This window comes from Prunus dulcis, chromosome 1 (assembly GCF_902201215.1).
Source record: "Prunus dulcis chromosome 1, ALMONDv2, whole genome shotgun sequence".
Taxonomy (NCBI): Eukaryota; Viridiplantae; Streptophyta; class Magnoliopsida; order Rosales; family Rosaceae; genus Prunus; species Prunus dulcis.
In genome coordinates this window covers 12,230,956-12,245,719 of record NC_047650.1, presented here as the reverse complement: position 1 = coordinate 12,245,719, position 14,764 = coordinate 12,230,956, and the positions used below count along the sequence as shown (strand labels likewise).

The 14,764-nt window shown below is 36.8% G+C and overlaps 3 protein-coding genes and 1 non-coding gene across 4 annotated transcripts; 1 reads left to right on the top strand and 3 right to left on the bottom strand.

Annotated features, from left to right (window-relative positions):
* Positions 1-28: 28 nt before the first annotated feature.
* On the bottom strand, positions 29-1,206 carry LOC117613879. Its single transcript, XM_034342488.1, has 2 exons — positions 720-1,206; positions 29-575 (listed from the first exon to the last, which is right to left on the bottom strand). The coding sequence occupies exons 1-2, from the start codon at positions 831-833 to the stop codon at positions 330-332; spliced, it is 360 nt and encodes a 119-aa protein (XP_034198379.1). The 5' UTR covers positions 834-1,206; the 3' UTR covers positions 29-329.
* A 2,066-nt stretch (positions 1,207-3,272) lies between these two features.
* LOC117614697 (NEDD8-activating enzyme E1 catalytic subunit) lies at positions 3,273-7,757 on the bottom strand. Its single transcript, XM_034343592.1, has 9 exons — positions 7,364-7,757; positions 7,120-7,283; positions 6,498-6,700; positions 5,680-5,912; positions 5,499-5,561; positions 5,358-5,414; positions 5,009-5,130; positions 4,493-4,610; positions 3,273-3,866 (listed from the first exon to the last, which is right to left on the bottom strand). The coding sequence occupies exons 1-9, from the start codon at positions 7,466-7,468 to the stop codon at positions 3,579-3,581; spliced, it is 1,353 nt and encodes a 450-aa protein (XP_034199483.1). The 5' UTR covers positions 7,469-7,757; the 3' UTR covers positions 3,273-3,578.
* Positions 7,758-8,919: 1,162 nt separating this feature from the next.
* LOC117616929 lies at positions 8,920-9,081 on the top strand. The gene has a single exon (XR_004584266.1). It is a non-coding gene; the product is annotated as a U1 spliceosomal RNA (small nuclear RNA).
* A 390-nt stretch (positions 9,082-9,471) lies between these two features.
* Positions 9,472-13,852, bottom strand: LOC117614272 (protein trichome birefringence-like 10). The gene is made up of 4 exons (XM_034343025.1): positions 12,636-13,852; positions 11,187-11,576; positions 10,488-10,646; positions 9,472-10,284 (listed from the first exon to the last, which is right to left on the bottom strand). Exons 1-4 carry the CDS (start codon positions 13,076-13,078, stop codon positions 9,909-9,911), a joined length of 1,368 nt encoding a protein of 455 aa, XP_034198916.1. The 5' UTR covers positions 13,079-13,852; the 3' UTR covers positions 9,472-9,908.
* Between the last annotated feature and the right edge of the window lie 912 nt (positions 13,853-14,764).

Here is a 14,764-nt window from a genome sequence, read left to right as displayed (position 1 = left end):
GACTTACTAGTCATCTATTGAAATAAAATTTGAATAAGACAATTTAATTAATAGAATCAATCTAATGAATTAGAAAAGTTCATCCTATATCCAACCTAACAATCCCCATACATGTCCACAATTCTAAGGGTACAAACCTTTGGTAAGCCTCCCCTTGACAGAGTAAGGAACAAAATATATAGCTTTTCCTTGCCTTGCCATACATGTATATATCATCACCATAACATAAAATAGTAGCATCATAAAACCCTTGCCTTGCCCATGTTGGGCAAAGGGGCTCATCTGTAGAAATTTTATTGCATTGTACACTTCATGATGAGGTTCTAATCTCATCCATTTTTGGGTCTAAAAGCACACTCAGAAGATACTTGGGAAACCGTCCTTTTGTGATGATCAGTTTGTGATGATCTGTGGGATTTTGTGTTGTATGACGCAAACCTTCCCTGCCTGTGCTTTCTTCTTGGCTGAGATGACTGGGGGATAAAAACCCCTGTTCCTTTGGTTTCTCTTCTGCGAGATTGTTCATACAGAGAAGTAGGTTGTGCAGGTGGATGATGGATTGCACAGGAGAAAGCCTGAAAATTGAAGCACAGTTAATTAATACATGTGATGTTGTTTCAAAACAAACCTACAAGAAACATATAAAAACTGAAACTCAAATATGATAAGTAAATGCATGAAGAAATGGAATAATGAAAATGATGTGCGTATGTATGTACCTGAAGAGAAACTGAAGGGCAAGTTGCAACAGGGTCCTCATCATCATCCATAATTAGCAGAGAGATTTGCCTAGTTAAGTCTGCAAAGAACAAGTCATCTTCAAGCTTTTCCATGGTTACTTCCAGATCTTCTTCTTAATCTAGAAATTGGGTAGTGTTTGTTGTCTGTGTTATGCAGACTAAGTGAGGAGGGGTTTGAAATCTTCCAATCTAACTCTCTTCAAATCTATGGGAATCAGTCTGATTTTAAATAGGAGAAAGCAGGGGATGGGTTGGTTAAGTCCCACTACACATGGCTTGTGCAGCCATGTGGGAATGGTGGGGTCTGAATGGCAGTTGGCCTATCTGTTTTTAAGTCCCACTGGGCCCTACAAGAATCATGTAGTGTGTCATCATATTATCCAGTTGCCCAAAAAGAGATGAGGAACAGCAGGCAACACAACCCACACCCAGATATCCCATCCAAGAGAGACTCAAAATCTCTAGCAACCTACAGACTTGGTTGTAAATGAGTTCTCTGCCTCTCATCCATATTTCCTAAAAAAGAACAAGTGTATGTTTCAAGATCCACAAATAGTCCATATGTAAACATGGTACATATTATAGTATAGTTTTCTTTGAAGGATCAAGATAAAGTTGAGGTTTTCAGTCAGGGGAGAAACTAATTTTCACTCTCAGATTCATACCTTGCATAAGCCAGAAATAGAAAAGAAAAAAATCAATCAAAATAACAAAAGTGATGGGTACTTTTGAAAATGAAAGGAGCATGATGTCTGCCAAGGGTGCAAATAGCACCTCACCATTGTTAAACATGTTGCTCAGACTCAACTTGCAAGACTGTAAATCTTTGTCAAACACAGCAGTCATATCTAGAAAATATATAATTTGAAGGATGCCTTAATTCCAATCTTAGATGCATTCCTTGTATAAGACAGAAAAAGAAAAGGAAAAAACAAAAGTGATGGGTACAAAATGAAAGGAGAATTATGCGTATGCTGAAAATCAACCACCAAGAGTGCAAAGGGCACCACTTGGTTCACCATGGTTAAGCAGCAACATGTTGGTCAGATTGATTATGCAGACTGTAAATCTTTGGCAAGCATCTGGTAGAGTGTGGGCCAGCAGTCATAAGTAGAAAAATAGACCTGTTGCCAGATAAATTTGATCTTTTGTGTTCTTGGCTTTTTCTACTTCTTCATTCATATCCTCTTTAAGAAACAGAGAGAGAGAGAGAGAGAGAGAGAGAGAAGAAAAATCATTAAAAGAGAATAGAGAGAGCTGTCCTGTACTCCAAACTGTGTCAGTCAGTCAATTGCAAGCATTAACTAAGATTAACTAAGATAGATGCATTATTATTCTCTCTTTTCTTTTTTTCTTTGTTCTTTTCCACTTGTTCGTTCATAATCATATATAGCTAGCTCTCAGCTGCATGCACTTTACTTTTCTTTGGAAAGCAAGTCTTGAATTATATGGTGTTGCTTGGTCCACATCCCATTTCCACACTGTTTCCTGGCTGGCATTGACTGAGCATTCTGGTGCATGCAATTTCATGACCCCTGCAAATTTTATATATATTATAGAATTTTAATGAGGATTATTACTTTGAAATTTCCTCATTTCTTGGAGACTTGGAGTGGAATGTTGGGCTGTAGTGGGATCCAGCCAGGAAGGAACCTTGAAGCTGATCATAGGGCTCAAATTAATGGACAAAAGTCACTTTTGTTCCTATAATTTGGCACTTCAACCACTTTTGACTATGTAGTTTCAATTTCATCAATTTTATCATTGTAGTTTCGTATTTGAAACAATTCAAGGACATGTTAGTATTCTTATTAATTTCTTTAATGATGCAATGGGCAATTTCGTCAACCCAAAACCCTTGAGCGTAAAAGTTTATTTGAAATTCTCCCCATTTTATATTAGGGCTCGAAATTCAACCACTAATCCCAATTTTTGAAGAACCTTAAATCCAAATGACCAATTTCAAGTCCTAATATGAAATTAGGGGAGTTTTAGACGAGCTTTCATGCTCAAGGATTTTGGATTGATGAAATTACCCCGTGCATCATCAAAGAAATTAACATGAATACTAACTTGTCCTTGAATTGCTACAAATACGAAACTACAGGATCAAAATTGATGGAATTGAAACTACAAAATCCAAAGTGGTTGAAGTGCCAAACTATAAGGACCAAAACTGACTTTGCTCTGACATTTAATTTGGTATGAAAATCTCATCTTAAAGTTGTCATAATTTTATTTTCTATGGATAACTTGACAGCTGCGCATGCACAAGTAACCTTTGGTAGTCTGTTATCCAATTGACTTCTGTCTGATTTTTCAATGGGATGTTTGGAGACCTGTGGCTTCTCCTTGGCCTTGCATCATAAGAATCTTTTGTGTTGAATTTTAGTAAAATTAAAATGGCATCCCTCATATTATGAAAAATTACACTAATATCCCCTATCAGAGTATGTTATGGAAAATTTTGATCTAGTTTGGCAATCTACCACTCATTTACTTATTGTCGGTACAAGCATAATATAAGTGAAATTCATTTAGGACATGAAATCTGATTGACAATAGGAATTCATAACATAACCGTGAATCTCTCATCCAAAACACATTCTCATCCAAACAATTTTACTAAGGGCAACTTGAAACTGTAAAATCTCATTGCTCTCATGGTGATAATAAAAGATCAATGATCGTCAAAGACATTCGAAGAGAAAATTTACATTTTAGAATGGTATTCAAACCTTGCCTCACCAATTCTGCCTCTTGCTTCAACAGTTTCAGGGAGAGAATCTTCAAAAGCTTTGTGAGTCCTGTGGTCTTTAGTTATATCAAGGGAAAAACTTATGTCTCGCCTGCTGTATCCATATCTGCAATCCCATCAACTCCCTTGAAAACAACTCGTAGCTTTCTCAGACATGAAGTTTTCTTGTCGTTCTTGGTGGTTGTACCAATCGCATGGACAACATCTTTGGGAATTTTACCGATTAGATCAAAAAGTGGTATGCTTAGGTTTGATCTGGTCATCTCTTCTAGTACAGGTGGCGCCTGCATGTACAGACTCTTACCTCTATGTGTGATGCTTGCTTTCGACAATAGCAATTTAGGGTGCTCTTTAAGTAGATCAATGAACTGTTGCCATAAAACTTGAATTAGGACAAGCATTAAAATAATCAAACATATGACTGATCCCTCAAATCAGAATTTCACTATGAGAAAAAATAATTTAAGCATTTAACAACATTTGCTTTGTTTTGACAAAAGAGAAGAGACTGGAAGAACAGTCTAACCTATGTTGATTGAGAAGTTGATACGTATGCAGTTTTGCTGGCCAACTCGGTTCATTTAGAAACTAGAATGACTATTTGTTTCTTGAGAAACCAACCTTTTTGCAAACCACAAAAAAATAGGCCAAGGGTGACATAAAAAGAAACGCCAAGGAAGAACAATATTACTATTCAGATGGTTTTGACTATAAGTTAGGTCAAAAGGATTATAACTGGAAACATAGTAAAACATATAGCATGCATCTCCAAAGCATACTATAGCTTTCATCAGACAAGCAAAAGATTCCCATTGATCTTAGATTCTTAGGAACACTATAACCACAAAGACTATTATGCAAGACTCAGAAACATCAAGATGAAAGTTGACACCAAAACTAAATTTCTCAAAAGGTATTCTTAATCAAGAAGAAATATTTTTGTTCATGATTCACAGGAACCAAATCCTAGCAACCAAAGGAAATTGAAAATAACCTTTTCCAAAGTAATTGAGGTGTCCAGCTGAATAAGAACACCTGGGCCGCATACAAGACAGTCTTTGTCCTTCACAAATTCAGTCACTTCAGTGTGGAGACCTTCTGCACCATTATACCTACAAAAGACTCTGATCATTCAGTACATACTGAAACAAGTTTGGTTAGAAAAAGAAGAAAAACCCACAAAAATCTGCAGCCATTCTCTTTAATGGCGATTATAGTGATGTTCAACAATGAACCAGCCGCTAGATTAACTAATTTGACAATGTAAGAAGATCTTGGTGGTTTGCACAACTTTCACATTGAATCTAACCTTTTGGGGCTCAACAATAACGGAATGCAAACTTGGAGGAATAAGATACATTTAAGAGAGGGGGAGATTCAGTAATTCTAAACTTTTTCGCAGGTGGTCATTCATTAATCCAATACATCAATTTGAAACCATAATATGACATCTGGACAAGATTCACAAGAATATACTGTCAGGTAATATAGAATAGAAAATGGAGCTCACGTTAAATAGTTTGACAGGGTTTTGCTGCATCCTGAAGCAATCTTCAATGTTTCTAGCACACATGCAGCTGATATAATCGCATTTGTGGAAGCAATAGCTGGTATGATGTTCTTCACAACACCCTGTAAACAGCAAAATCTGCTTATTACAGAAGGGACACAAATAGTAGTATCAATGCTGTAAAGCTGCAACTACATAGGTACCAAAAATTGCAAGTCATTTATCTTTCCCATATAAATTAACAGCAAAGGCCAAACCATGCCAGAAAATCTTAAAGAAAAATAATCTTAGGAGAAACAGACATCTGTAAGAATATATACATATATATGTATATAATACACACACATACCTGAGTAAGGGAATATGTAACTCCGGGAATACCGAAAAGCTCAGCTCTCTTAGTAGCCTATTGAGCAGCAAAATGAGTGTAAAAATGAAAATCCATAAAAATATCTTTCTTTAAATCACTACATGATTGCACTTTATTGACCTCATTGTAGACCCACTTCATATGCTCTGGATCATCTGGATCAAAAGCCTTACCGCTATGCACCTATATGTAGAATGCATGTTTAGTTGGCATACAAGAAGTTGAGAACTTATGGAACAGTTTTAAGGTGCACGGAAAAGTAAAGGGGAAACAAACATTGAAATTGTGAGCAATGTATTACCTCATCCCATTTAATTAAGTGAGCATATTCAATACAATGAGCAGCAGTTCTAGGTGTTTCTGCAAGGGTGCATAGAGGGAACTTCACTTGAGGTGGAAAAAGCCAGATGGTGCACTCAAAGCACGGAGTGACCCCTGGCACAATGACCCTAGCATGTCCCTGAAAACCTTCAGTCCCACCATCTACCATAGGTTTGCTTGTTTCTTCCAGTGCACTATCATCAGAATCATACTCTTCCAAATGGAAAAGAAAAAAAGAAAAAAAAATGTAACAGACCACGTTTAGCTCAAGTATAGTACAGTAAAAACAAGTCATTTCAGGAATGATAGTAATGGGTAGCATGGGATAAGACCTAGATAAAAAGAATTTGAAAAGAACCTGAAAATGTCGTTATATAAAAGAGCATCAAGGCAAATTTCACCAAGAAACAAAGGATCTGTTACTAGAGATAAAAGTTCAAACCAAAGCTGAACCAATTTTGGCGCCTGAAACTTGCAATATATATCAAATGTATCAAAAAGCAAGCTTATTGACCAAAATCTATCCTCTGCAGGCTTTTCTAAGAACTATTCTATTCAAATCTATTATCCCTGTTCTCATAAGGAAAATAAACTCAGTACTTAGCAATAATTAGACAAAATACTACAGCAACAATTTAGGTTGAGAAATCATCATCACAGAATCAACAAGTGCAAAATATAATCACAGAAACTCGATTACAGGAGCATCTGAAGTCATGTAATACTTCTAATAAATTACACAAACTGTTGGACAGAGAGACAAAATATGAGCAAAATGGATAGGTTGAGGGTACATACCAAGAAAACTACAAGCAACAGAATTTATGTAGCTCCGAGCCTCAATGGAATCAAGACCGAGGGCAATAATGCTGAATTTGCTATAAAATTCAAGCTCTTTGTCCTCAATCCGGCAAAAATGTGGAACAATATTTACACCACTAACTCTTTCCATGACACGTTTTGCAGCCACCTCAGCCTTTGGCTTACCTACATCTTCAAGTCTACAACAATAACTTCATGAGCAAAGCATTTTAACAAGAAACTGAAATGCCAACTCTTTTTCTTCCTTTGTTTTTCATATTGAATATCAAAATAGATAATACCAAAGCAGATAAACTGCTAATATCGAAGTAAAACACACAAACATCAACAATAGTTCACGATTGAGATTCCAAAAACAGGTTCACAGAACTTCAGCTAAGAGAAATTTAGCAAAACCATAGTATTGAGAGACTACACAGTTAGTGCACCACTTATGCTCCATCTTCCAAGCAAGGTTTACCATATTAGTATTCAAATAATTTTTAGCAGTGAAATACAGTGAACTGGGCAATAAACTCGCATACATTCATGTAACTCACCCATTCAAAAAATACGCACAAGAAAGTTAAACATAAAAGCACCAAGAAAATCAAGTAACCTGAAAAGGAACTGGCGATTGAGATTAGAAACCTCGATGCGATCCATGTCTATAACCTCAAGTTTTCGAAAACCAGATAAAGCCAAGTCCTTGAGCAGTTCACAGCCCAACCCACCAGCCCCAACCACCAACACTCTCCCGTATTCTTTGAGGTCGTCTCTCAGCTGCAACAAAATGAAAATAAGAAACCAAAATCGTATAATCGAATGTTACAGAGAGAGGGAAAAGGGCGAGAAGGGTTTACTGCGGGACCGGGTTCGAAGTTGGGTCCGACGAGATTGCCGGGTCGGAGGAGGAGCTTGTCGAGGTCCCTCGATCGGCTCTCTTGGGCAGTGGGTTCTGCTGCCATTGCTATCTCTCTCCCTTCCACAGTGCCTGTGTGTCTTCTTCTGGTTGTTGTTTTGCTTCTGAGAAGACGAGAAAACCCAACGTACAAAAACCAGAGAATCTTCTACTTAGCTAAACCAAAGCTTGTTTTTGAATCGAGTGAGCGACGGGGTTGTAAGGCTAGGCCAGTAGGCTTGATTTTCACGCTTCCAGAATGAATGAATGAATGAAGCCTCTTCTTTCTTTTTCTTTTTTTCTTTTTTGGTTTGTTTGTTTTGCATTTGTGATTAAAATTTTGAACCCGGGAGATTAGGATCCCTACCCCATGTTAGTCCAAATTTAAAGACGTACACTACTTTTCATATTAGAGAACAAAAATATTGTCCCTTCGAGGCCAAAATAAAAAATCGACAATTTTTTTATTTTTTTATTTTATTTTAAGGAAATCAAATTAGAATTTTGAGTAGCATATAGGGTATCATCTCTCTTGTATCTAAATCATGAATTGACATTAGGTATTTCTACATCTTTATTGGGGTTTTGGGTGGTTATTCACTAATCCTTTATTATAAAGAAAGTTTTTGTTAGGGTTTAGAGAGAGATTTCAGTAGAGCGGTCAGTACGTGACGATAATTTTGATAATTTTAATGTATATTATTAGAATACCGCTACACAGTATAACTAAAAGATGAGTTTTTTTTACTCTCTTGACATTAAATTGTGATATCTTAGCAATTTTCAAAATGGTTGGGACAAAATTAACAATGGGTCAATTTCATGCCTTCAAAAGAAATAAGAGGCAAATTGGGAGTGAGACTTTGTTTTTCGAAAGGGAAGAAGTTGGATTGTGTAGAATTTTAAATAAGAAAAAGCTTGGCTCCTTCAAATTGAGTCAGTCCAAATCAAAAATGTTTTGCCTCCACTTTTCATGTGAGTTTAGCTCAAAAATACAGGTTAGGCAGAACATTAAATGCTCCTCATGGCTTATGTCTAAAACCAAACCAATTCCACGCAAACTGCTGGAATTTATTTTTATTTTTTTTCTAACTTTAATAATTCCCAAGACAATCCAGCCTTGCTTAATTTCAACAAAGATTGAAGTGGCACTATATTATCATAAAATCAAGACTAAACAAGGGACACGCACGCAATCTCTCAAAACAGATTTCAACTTGGGTCTTCCATGGAAAAAGCTTCAATAAGGACAACACAATAACCTCTGAGTGATTTTATAGATATAAACATCCAAGAGTGATATTTGGACACCAAACTCCAACATTTTTCCACCACGTGATCCTGCACTCACCAGATTCTCGAGGCATTGCCGCACTTTTAGAAAATGTGCATGTTATGTTAGGGTGTTTGATGTGTTTTTCAATTGTTGTATGTGTTTCAGCATCCCACATTGAGAAAACTCAAAATTTGAAAAAAGATGAGGGAGTATAAAAGTGGGTTGGGTGCGGCATGTGAAACATACTTACCTGGACGGGGTTAATGGGCGATCATGAAGGCCCATGGCCTAGGAAGGTGATCTCCATTGCACTCAGGAGGGGTGCCTGCTTATGGTCTCCCTAAATTGGGAGAGCCAACGTCATAATTTGTGCCAGTGGGGGCCTGCGTTCGCGCGGCCCCTGCCCAATTTAGTTCATCTAAGTTTGCCCCAATATTACATTAAGAACTTCATTGAGATGACTTTGAATCAAGCAAATATCTGATATCAGAGATATGCTGTATGTTACCTTCTAATGAGGGTACTGATGATCAAGCCTTGAAGGTGGTTGACATTATTGACATATTTAGGTGAATGGAGGGAGAGACAACTTGGCCATGGTACGATTGGATCAAATCGCCCCTCCATGTGAGGTATACATGTTCAAAAAGTAACAGAAGCTAGAAACATTTGAAAAAAATTCACGATTAGAAACTACATGAATCAAAAATGACGTTTTGCCTAACTTACATATGTTGTACAGAATTGGATCAAATCAGAAATGGCAGAATGGATCAAATTGCTCCTCCTGATGATGATTCTCAACTTATTAGTTAAAATTGAATAAGACGTTTACTTGTATATAAAAAAGCTATTTAATTACATATTTTCCCAAAGGAATTACAATGCCTATTAATAATTTAAAGAAAGACAAAAAAAGGAAAAACACTCTAAAATTTCTCTACACTTTGATAATTTTATTCAAGAAACCCCTGACATCCTATTTCCTGCCTGAAGTTGGGATTTTTGTCTTCCAAAAGAATGTTGTTTCCCCACATCAATCATATTGATCTCTCTATTAACATAAAAATCTGAAGCCTGCTATCAAACCAAAACTCAAAACCCTGACAAAATTGATGCTGCTATGTGCTGTTTCCTTTGGCCTTTTTCCCCTTTTCCAGTAGGAAGCATTGCTATGTGCACAGAAGCCGAGTCTTCCTTGGGAACATATAAACAAGAGACTTGTTTCATATCATACCTGTGCCCTATAAGTTGATGAGTTAAATTTGCTAGTCATCTCATGCTTTAGGAATAGCGCATAGAGTAGCTCATTCCATGTGTCAGGGACTCCAGGCAGACACCAGTGGCTGCAGTCTTGGCGATGGAGAGGCGCAGGGCCAACTTTAGGACCCAAATAGTACAAAGACGAATGCCCATCTTTTCTTCGTGCAGTCATTCGAGTTACGTTTAATATATCAATTTCCGTTGCCTTTGATGTGTTTGAGTGAGCTGATAGCACAGCATTGGCTATCCTGAATTGATCCCAAGATTGAGGAGGAACCAATGGGGACCCTAGCTCAGGCAGAGTCTCCGAGTGGCAGTTTCCCCCCGTCTTCCAATCCCCGCCTCTGCATTATTCATAAAGAGCACTTCAGCTTTTCAATAAGGATAAACGTAATATCTTACTTCCCCAGCAAAGGGAAACATACACAAGACATGAAAAATTGATCATCCCAAAAATCTCTAAAGATGCCTAACGGATGCTGAATCGTTGATAGGATATACATTGGAAAAGGAAAAAAACAGATTATTTCAAGTAACAAAAACAAACCTGAAATGCACAGGGGCGTATGTTCGAAAGAAAACCTGAGTCTTGCTTGAATTTACTTCAGTGTCTATCCAGTGCAACACAGTGTCCATGGATCTGTGATATGCATCTTCTACGCTCATTTCCATCTTTACTTCTGCCCCTACCTGGAAGTAACAACCCCTGAAAAAAAAACATATTGAAACTTCTAATCTTTCTACCAGGAGGAAAATCCAGACAAAGAAAGCTCAATAAGTTTAAAACTTCAAACATGATTAAAGGCATGTCACCTAGAAATGGACTATTTTTGTTATTTTACCAAATAATTTCCCTTTTCCTTCACGTTGATTTTATCCCCACATATAACAAGTCCTAAAGTCCAAGTCCCCCATTTTAGTAATATAACTTGCAAAACTCCAGACACTCCAGACAGCCATCCTTGGCATCAACTTTCAACCAAAATATAGGTTGAGGTGACCCAATTATTTAGTGAAAACATTTATTTAGTTACCAAAGACTTTCTTTCTGTTCTTAAAAAAATCAAAATAAAATCAAAATCTGGAAAGCTAAAAACAAAGAAAAAGGTTGGGGGTGGATCAAACCATTCCTAGCCCCTTCAAAATCCTTCATTGAATATTATTAATAACAAAGTGAAAGGTTCATGCTGAAAGCAAATGAGAGAATCTTGTAAAGTAGTCAAAGAGGATTAAGATTTAACATTACGCTCTTATAGTCTTCTCATAATTCCACCAGTGCCCTGTGTTGAAGACCAGCACATCTGCATCTCTCCACTTTGCAGAATTCCAGTCCATTTGATCCACTTTCATAGTTGTTCTGACATTTTGTAAAGCTCCAGAAGGACGGCGGCTCTGAAGTACTAGAAATGGAGACCTGTAGTACTCAACAGTGCAGTTAAAATCCTTAAATTTGAACACCAAGAATCCTTTGTGCTTAGTAATTGGGTTGCCATTCACTTCATAGATTGAATCCTTATTAGGAATTACAGAAGAGAGCATGCAGAGGAGTGATTCCCATTGGTTTCTTCCAATTGAATCACCAACAAACACTAGCCGCTTGCCACGCAATTTTTCTAACATCAACTTCGCATCAAATCTGTTTATTAACCACAGGAAAATGACACTCTTGTTAGCTGATTTTATGTACCTTTTGAAAATTGAGAAATGCTGTTTCAAAGTTCTCAAGATAGTTGGCAACTAAATCTTTTGCCTAAGTTTCCGAGTACTATTGTTGGAAAAGCAAAAAAATAAAAAAATAAAAAAATAAAAATCCTAGACTAATCTATCCAATCAAAGAATTAATTTTAAGAAAAATGAAATTTTCATAAATGCAATAATTCTAAAATGTCACCATCAGGATTCAAACATGCATAAAATTACAAAACAAATGACGAATGGCACTACAAATCAAATCATAGAGTATAATCAAAATCAAATCGCACTACAATTCAAACTGCATTTATTTATCACAAGCACTCTCACAAGAAGCCTAAGATTACTCAAAAAGTGTGTCACCATCAGGATTTAAACATACATAGAATTACAAAACAGACGACGAATGGCACTACAAATCAAATCATAGAGTATAATCAAAATCGAATGGCACTACAATTCAAACTGCATTTATTTATTATCATAAGCACTCTCACAAGAAGCCTAAGATGAAACTCAAAAAGTGTGTCACTATCAGGATAGACATTTTAACTAACCATGACAATTACACACAGACACAGAGAACACAATACGCTAAAAACAGTGAGAGTAAATATTAATCAAATACACCCAATTACCGTTATCTAATCGTTTGGTTGCTGAGAAAATCAGAAATACATAAAGCATGTTTGCTGATTTAGTTTCCTATGTAGGGACTCAACTCAACCAATCGAACTTCTAGTCCTAGAAGAGAAACTGAGGCTGTGAAAATAGAGCAAGCGAACTACAGGATGCAACTACTTGATCACTGAGTGTAAACACTTCGCTTCCACAGTTCATCAATAATCATATAATTTGTTACAATAAAAACCAATGTCATCAGAAACAACATCCAATTTCAAAGCACACAACTATGATTTCTCTTCTTTTCCCTCTGTTTCTCAGCAAACGAACTTTAAAAAATCCAATAGAAATCACAGAAAAAGTTAAAAATTAAAAGTACCTAGGCAAGTTGCAATGTCTGGGTTGCCATCTCCACTTGGTATAAAATAAATCAGGCCGGCCATTCTCAGTGCACCTAAAGCCGTCATCCAAAAAGCGGCAATCTTTGGAGTTATACAAGGGGTAGGACTCATCCCACACCCAATCCCCTTCAAACACATCACACCCACCACCCTTTTGTTCTAAAAACTCAACCCTCGGATCCTTGACCGACATGTCTGTCTGCAGCCACATAAACCGCTCCGATTGACCCGGGAACCGAAACCCTTTAACCACAGCTCTATAATCCAAGTAGAAGAAGCACAAAATTACAGAGACACTGGCAAAGAAGAAACCCAAAACGCCCAAAGACGGCTCAAAGAGCTTGTAACGCTTAAACTTCTTAAAAACTTCAAAGAATGGCATGGTTTCAGTCTCAGGCTGGTGAGATGGGTCCTTAGACATTGGAGCTCAGACTCAGATTTTGGGATATGGGTTGTGCTTCTCTAACGGTATTGATCAAGACAAAGTGAAAGTTTGATGGGTTGAAAGCAGATGGGTGTGGAGCACAAGCAAAATAGCATTCATAGCCTAATATGGGGATCGAGAAAGAAAAAAAGTGTCCTATTTGGGCTTTTGCTTTGCTTTGCTTGGTAGGTCAGTAATATTAGTTTGTAATGAATGACAAACAGAGCTTAAAAGAGCGAGCGATGTGGGTGTGTGAAGGAAGCAAAGAAGCATTCATGGCGGAGGTTACATGTATATATATCTATACTTCACCTTTTTCTCTTCTTCACTTTATGGAAGGAAATAAAATTCTGATTGTGGTGGTTATTGGTAAAGTAAAGCAGAATATATTTGAGCCTTTAATAATACTGATGTGGGTATTATCTGCAGAGATATGCTTCTGTTTAATGAGGGATTGAGTTTCCAAATAGACCAAAGACCAAATCCAAATAGATATATTATTAGATAGAGATGGAAGGAGAGCAAAGGACAAGAATTTCAACGATCAAAACCAATGGGAGTCTGATGAAGACTATGATGAGAGAGAAACAGAGAGACTTGGGTTTGAGTTTTAAGGTTTTAGAGAGAGAGAGAGAGAGAGAGAGAGAGAGAGAGGGTTTGGTCCACTCGTGAGCAACTGATAATTGACATGAGTTATGGCGTTACTGGAGGTACGAAAGTGGGTAACGGATAGGCCCGTGCCAGGTTTTCCTGAGAGAACGTGAGATGAAGAGAATGGGAAACAGAGAAGTTTCTGGGTCGTGTTGTGCACGTGGAGAAGATGGAGCGTCGTTTTGCGTTTTTACTCCTTATTGACGACGATCGATAATCCCGACACCACTTCACCGTGGCTGTAATGCGGTCTTTGATAGAATAATATAAAAACTTTTCTTTCCGTAATATTTATTATTTATCACCCTCTTCATCCTTTTTTCTGAAAATTAAAAAAAAAAATTAAAGTCACATCACATACATGTTTCTTTATTGTGAAAAAATAATTGTTTTGGGGGCTTTTTTTATTAAAGAAAAAGTAACATTCAAAGAGTACGTTTCAGTTTTGCATATAAATTTTGACGGTCGACTTAGCACTTTGAAACTTCTTAACGTTAACAATCAGGCCTAATCTCATTATGGGAAACGTAAGCATGAACCACTTTTTTAAAAGTTATTTTGTTTACAGGAGTTACCGGGGGGAATCACATTTCTTTTCGTAATCATTCTAATAATTTATCAGGTAAGTTAGTTAAAGTTGGTTGAATTTTCTCACTCTACGGAAGATCGAAATTTCCAAATATCAAATCAATATTTGTATAAACTCTTTTTCTTCAATCGCTTGTACTAAAAAAGAAATATCATTCTTATAATCTAACCTCTTAAAACTTGACACATCTCAAATTCCTCGATTTTTTTTTCCTTTATGAAAGAGACTTCATAAATTGAAGACAAACTTCACAAACAATACAGATAGTCGGTCGAAAAATGTCGTCATGAAGTCATGACTCTGAGTGAGGGAGATGGGAGATCACTAACTTGTTTTAAACGTTTGGAAAAAAATATTACTGTTTGCTATGTGACAATATTTTGACCTTATTCTTTTGGTACCAAGTGATAGCTAAAATAAAATGTTTGGGATCGGGTACACTG

Bases quoted from the DNA above. Each gene is read 5' to 3' on its own strand.
- LOC117613879 (XM_034342488.1), bottom strand. From the start codon at position 833: ATGGAAAAGCTTGAAGATGACTTGTTCTTTGCAGACTTAACTAGGCAA. The intron at 576-719 runs GTACATACATAC...TTCAATTTTCAG, and splicing joins GCCCTTCAGTTTCTCTTCAG to GCTTTCTCCTGTGCAATCCA.
- LOC117614697 (XM_034343592.1), bottom strand. From the start codon at position 7,468: ATGGCAGCAGAACCCACTGCCCAAGAGAGCCGATCGAGGGACCTCGAC. The intron at 4,611-5,008 runs GTGAGCTCCATT...AGTCTTTTGTAG, and splicing joins ACCCTGTCAAACTATTTAAC to GTATAATGGTGCAGAAGGTC. The intron at 3,867-4,492 runs GTTATTTTCAAT...TTATGGCAACAG, and splicing joins CCTCAATTACTTTGGAAAAG to TTCATTGATCTACTTAAAGA.
- LOC117614272 (XM_034343025.1), bottom strand. From the start codon at position 13,078: ATGTCTAAGGACCCATCTCACCAGCCTGAGACTGAAACCATGCCATTC. The intron at 10,647-11,186 runs GTAATGTTAAAT...TTTTTTTTTCAG, and splicing joins TATGAGAAGACTATAAGAGC to GGGTTGTTACTTCCAGGTAG. The intron at 10,285-10,487 runs GTTTGTTTTTGT...TGAATAATGCAG, and splicing joins TACGCCCCTGTGCATTTCAG to AGGCGGGGATTGGAAGACGG.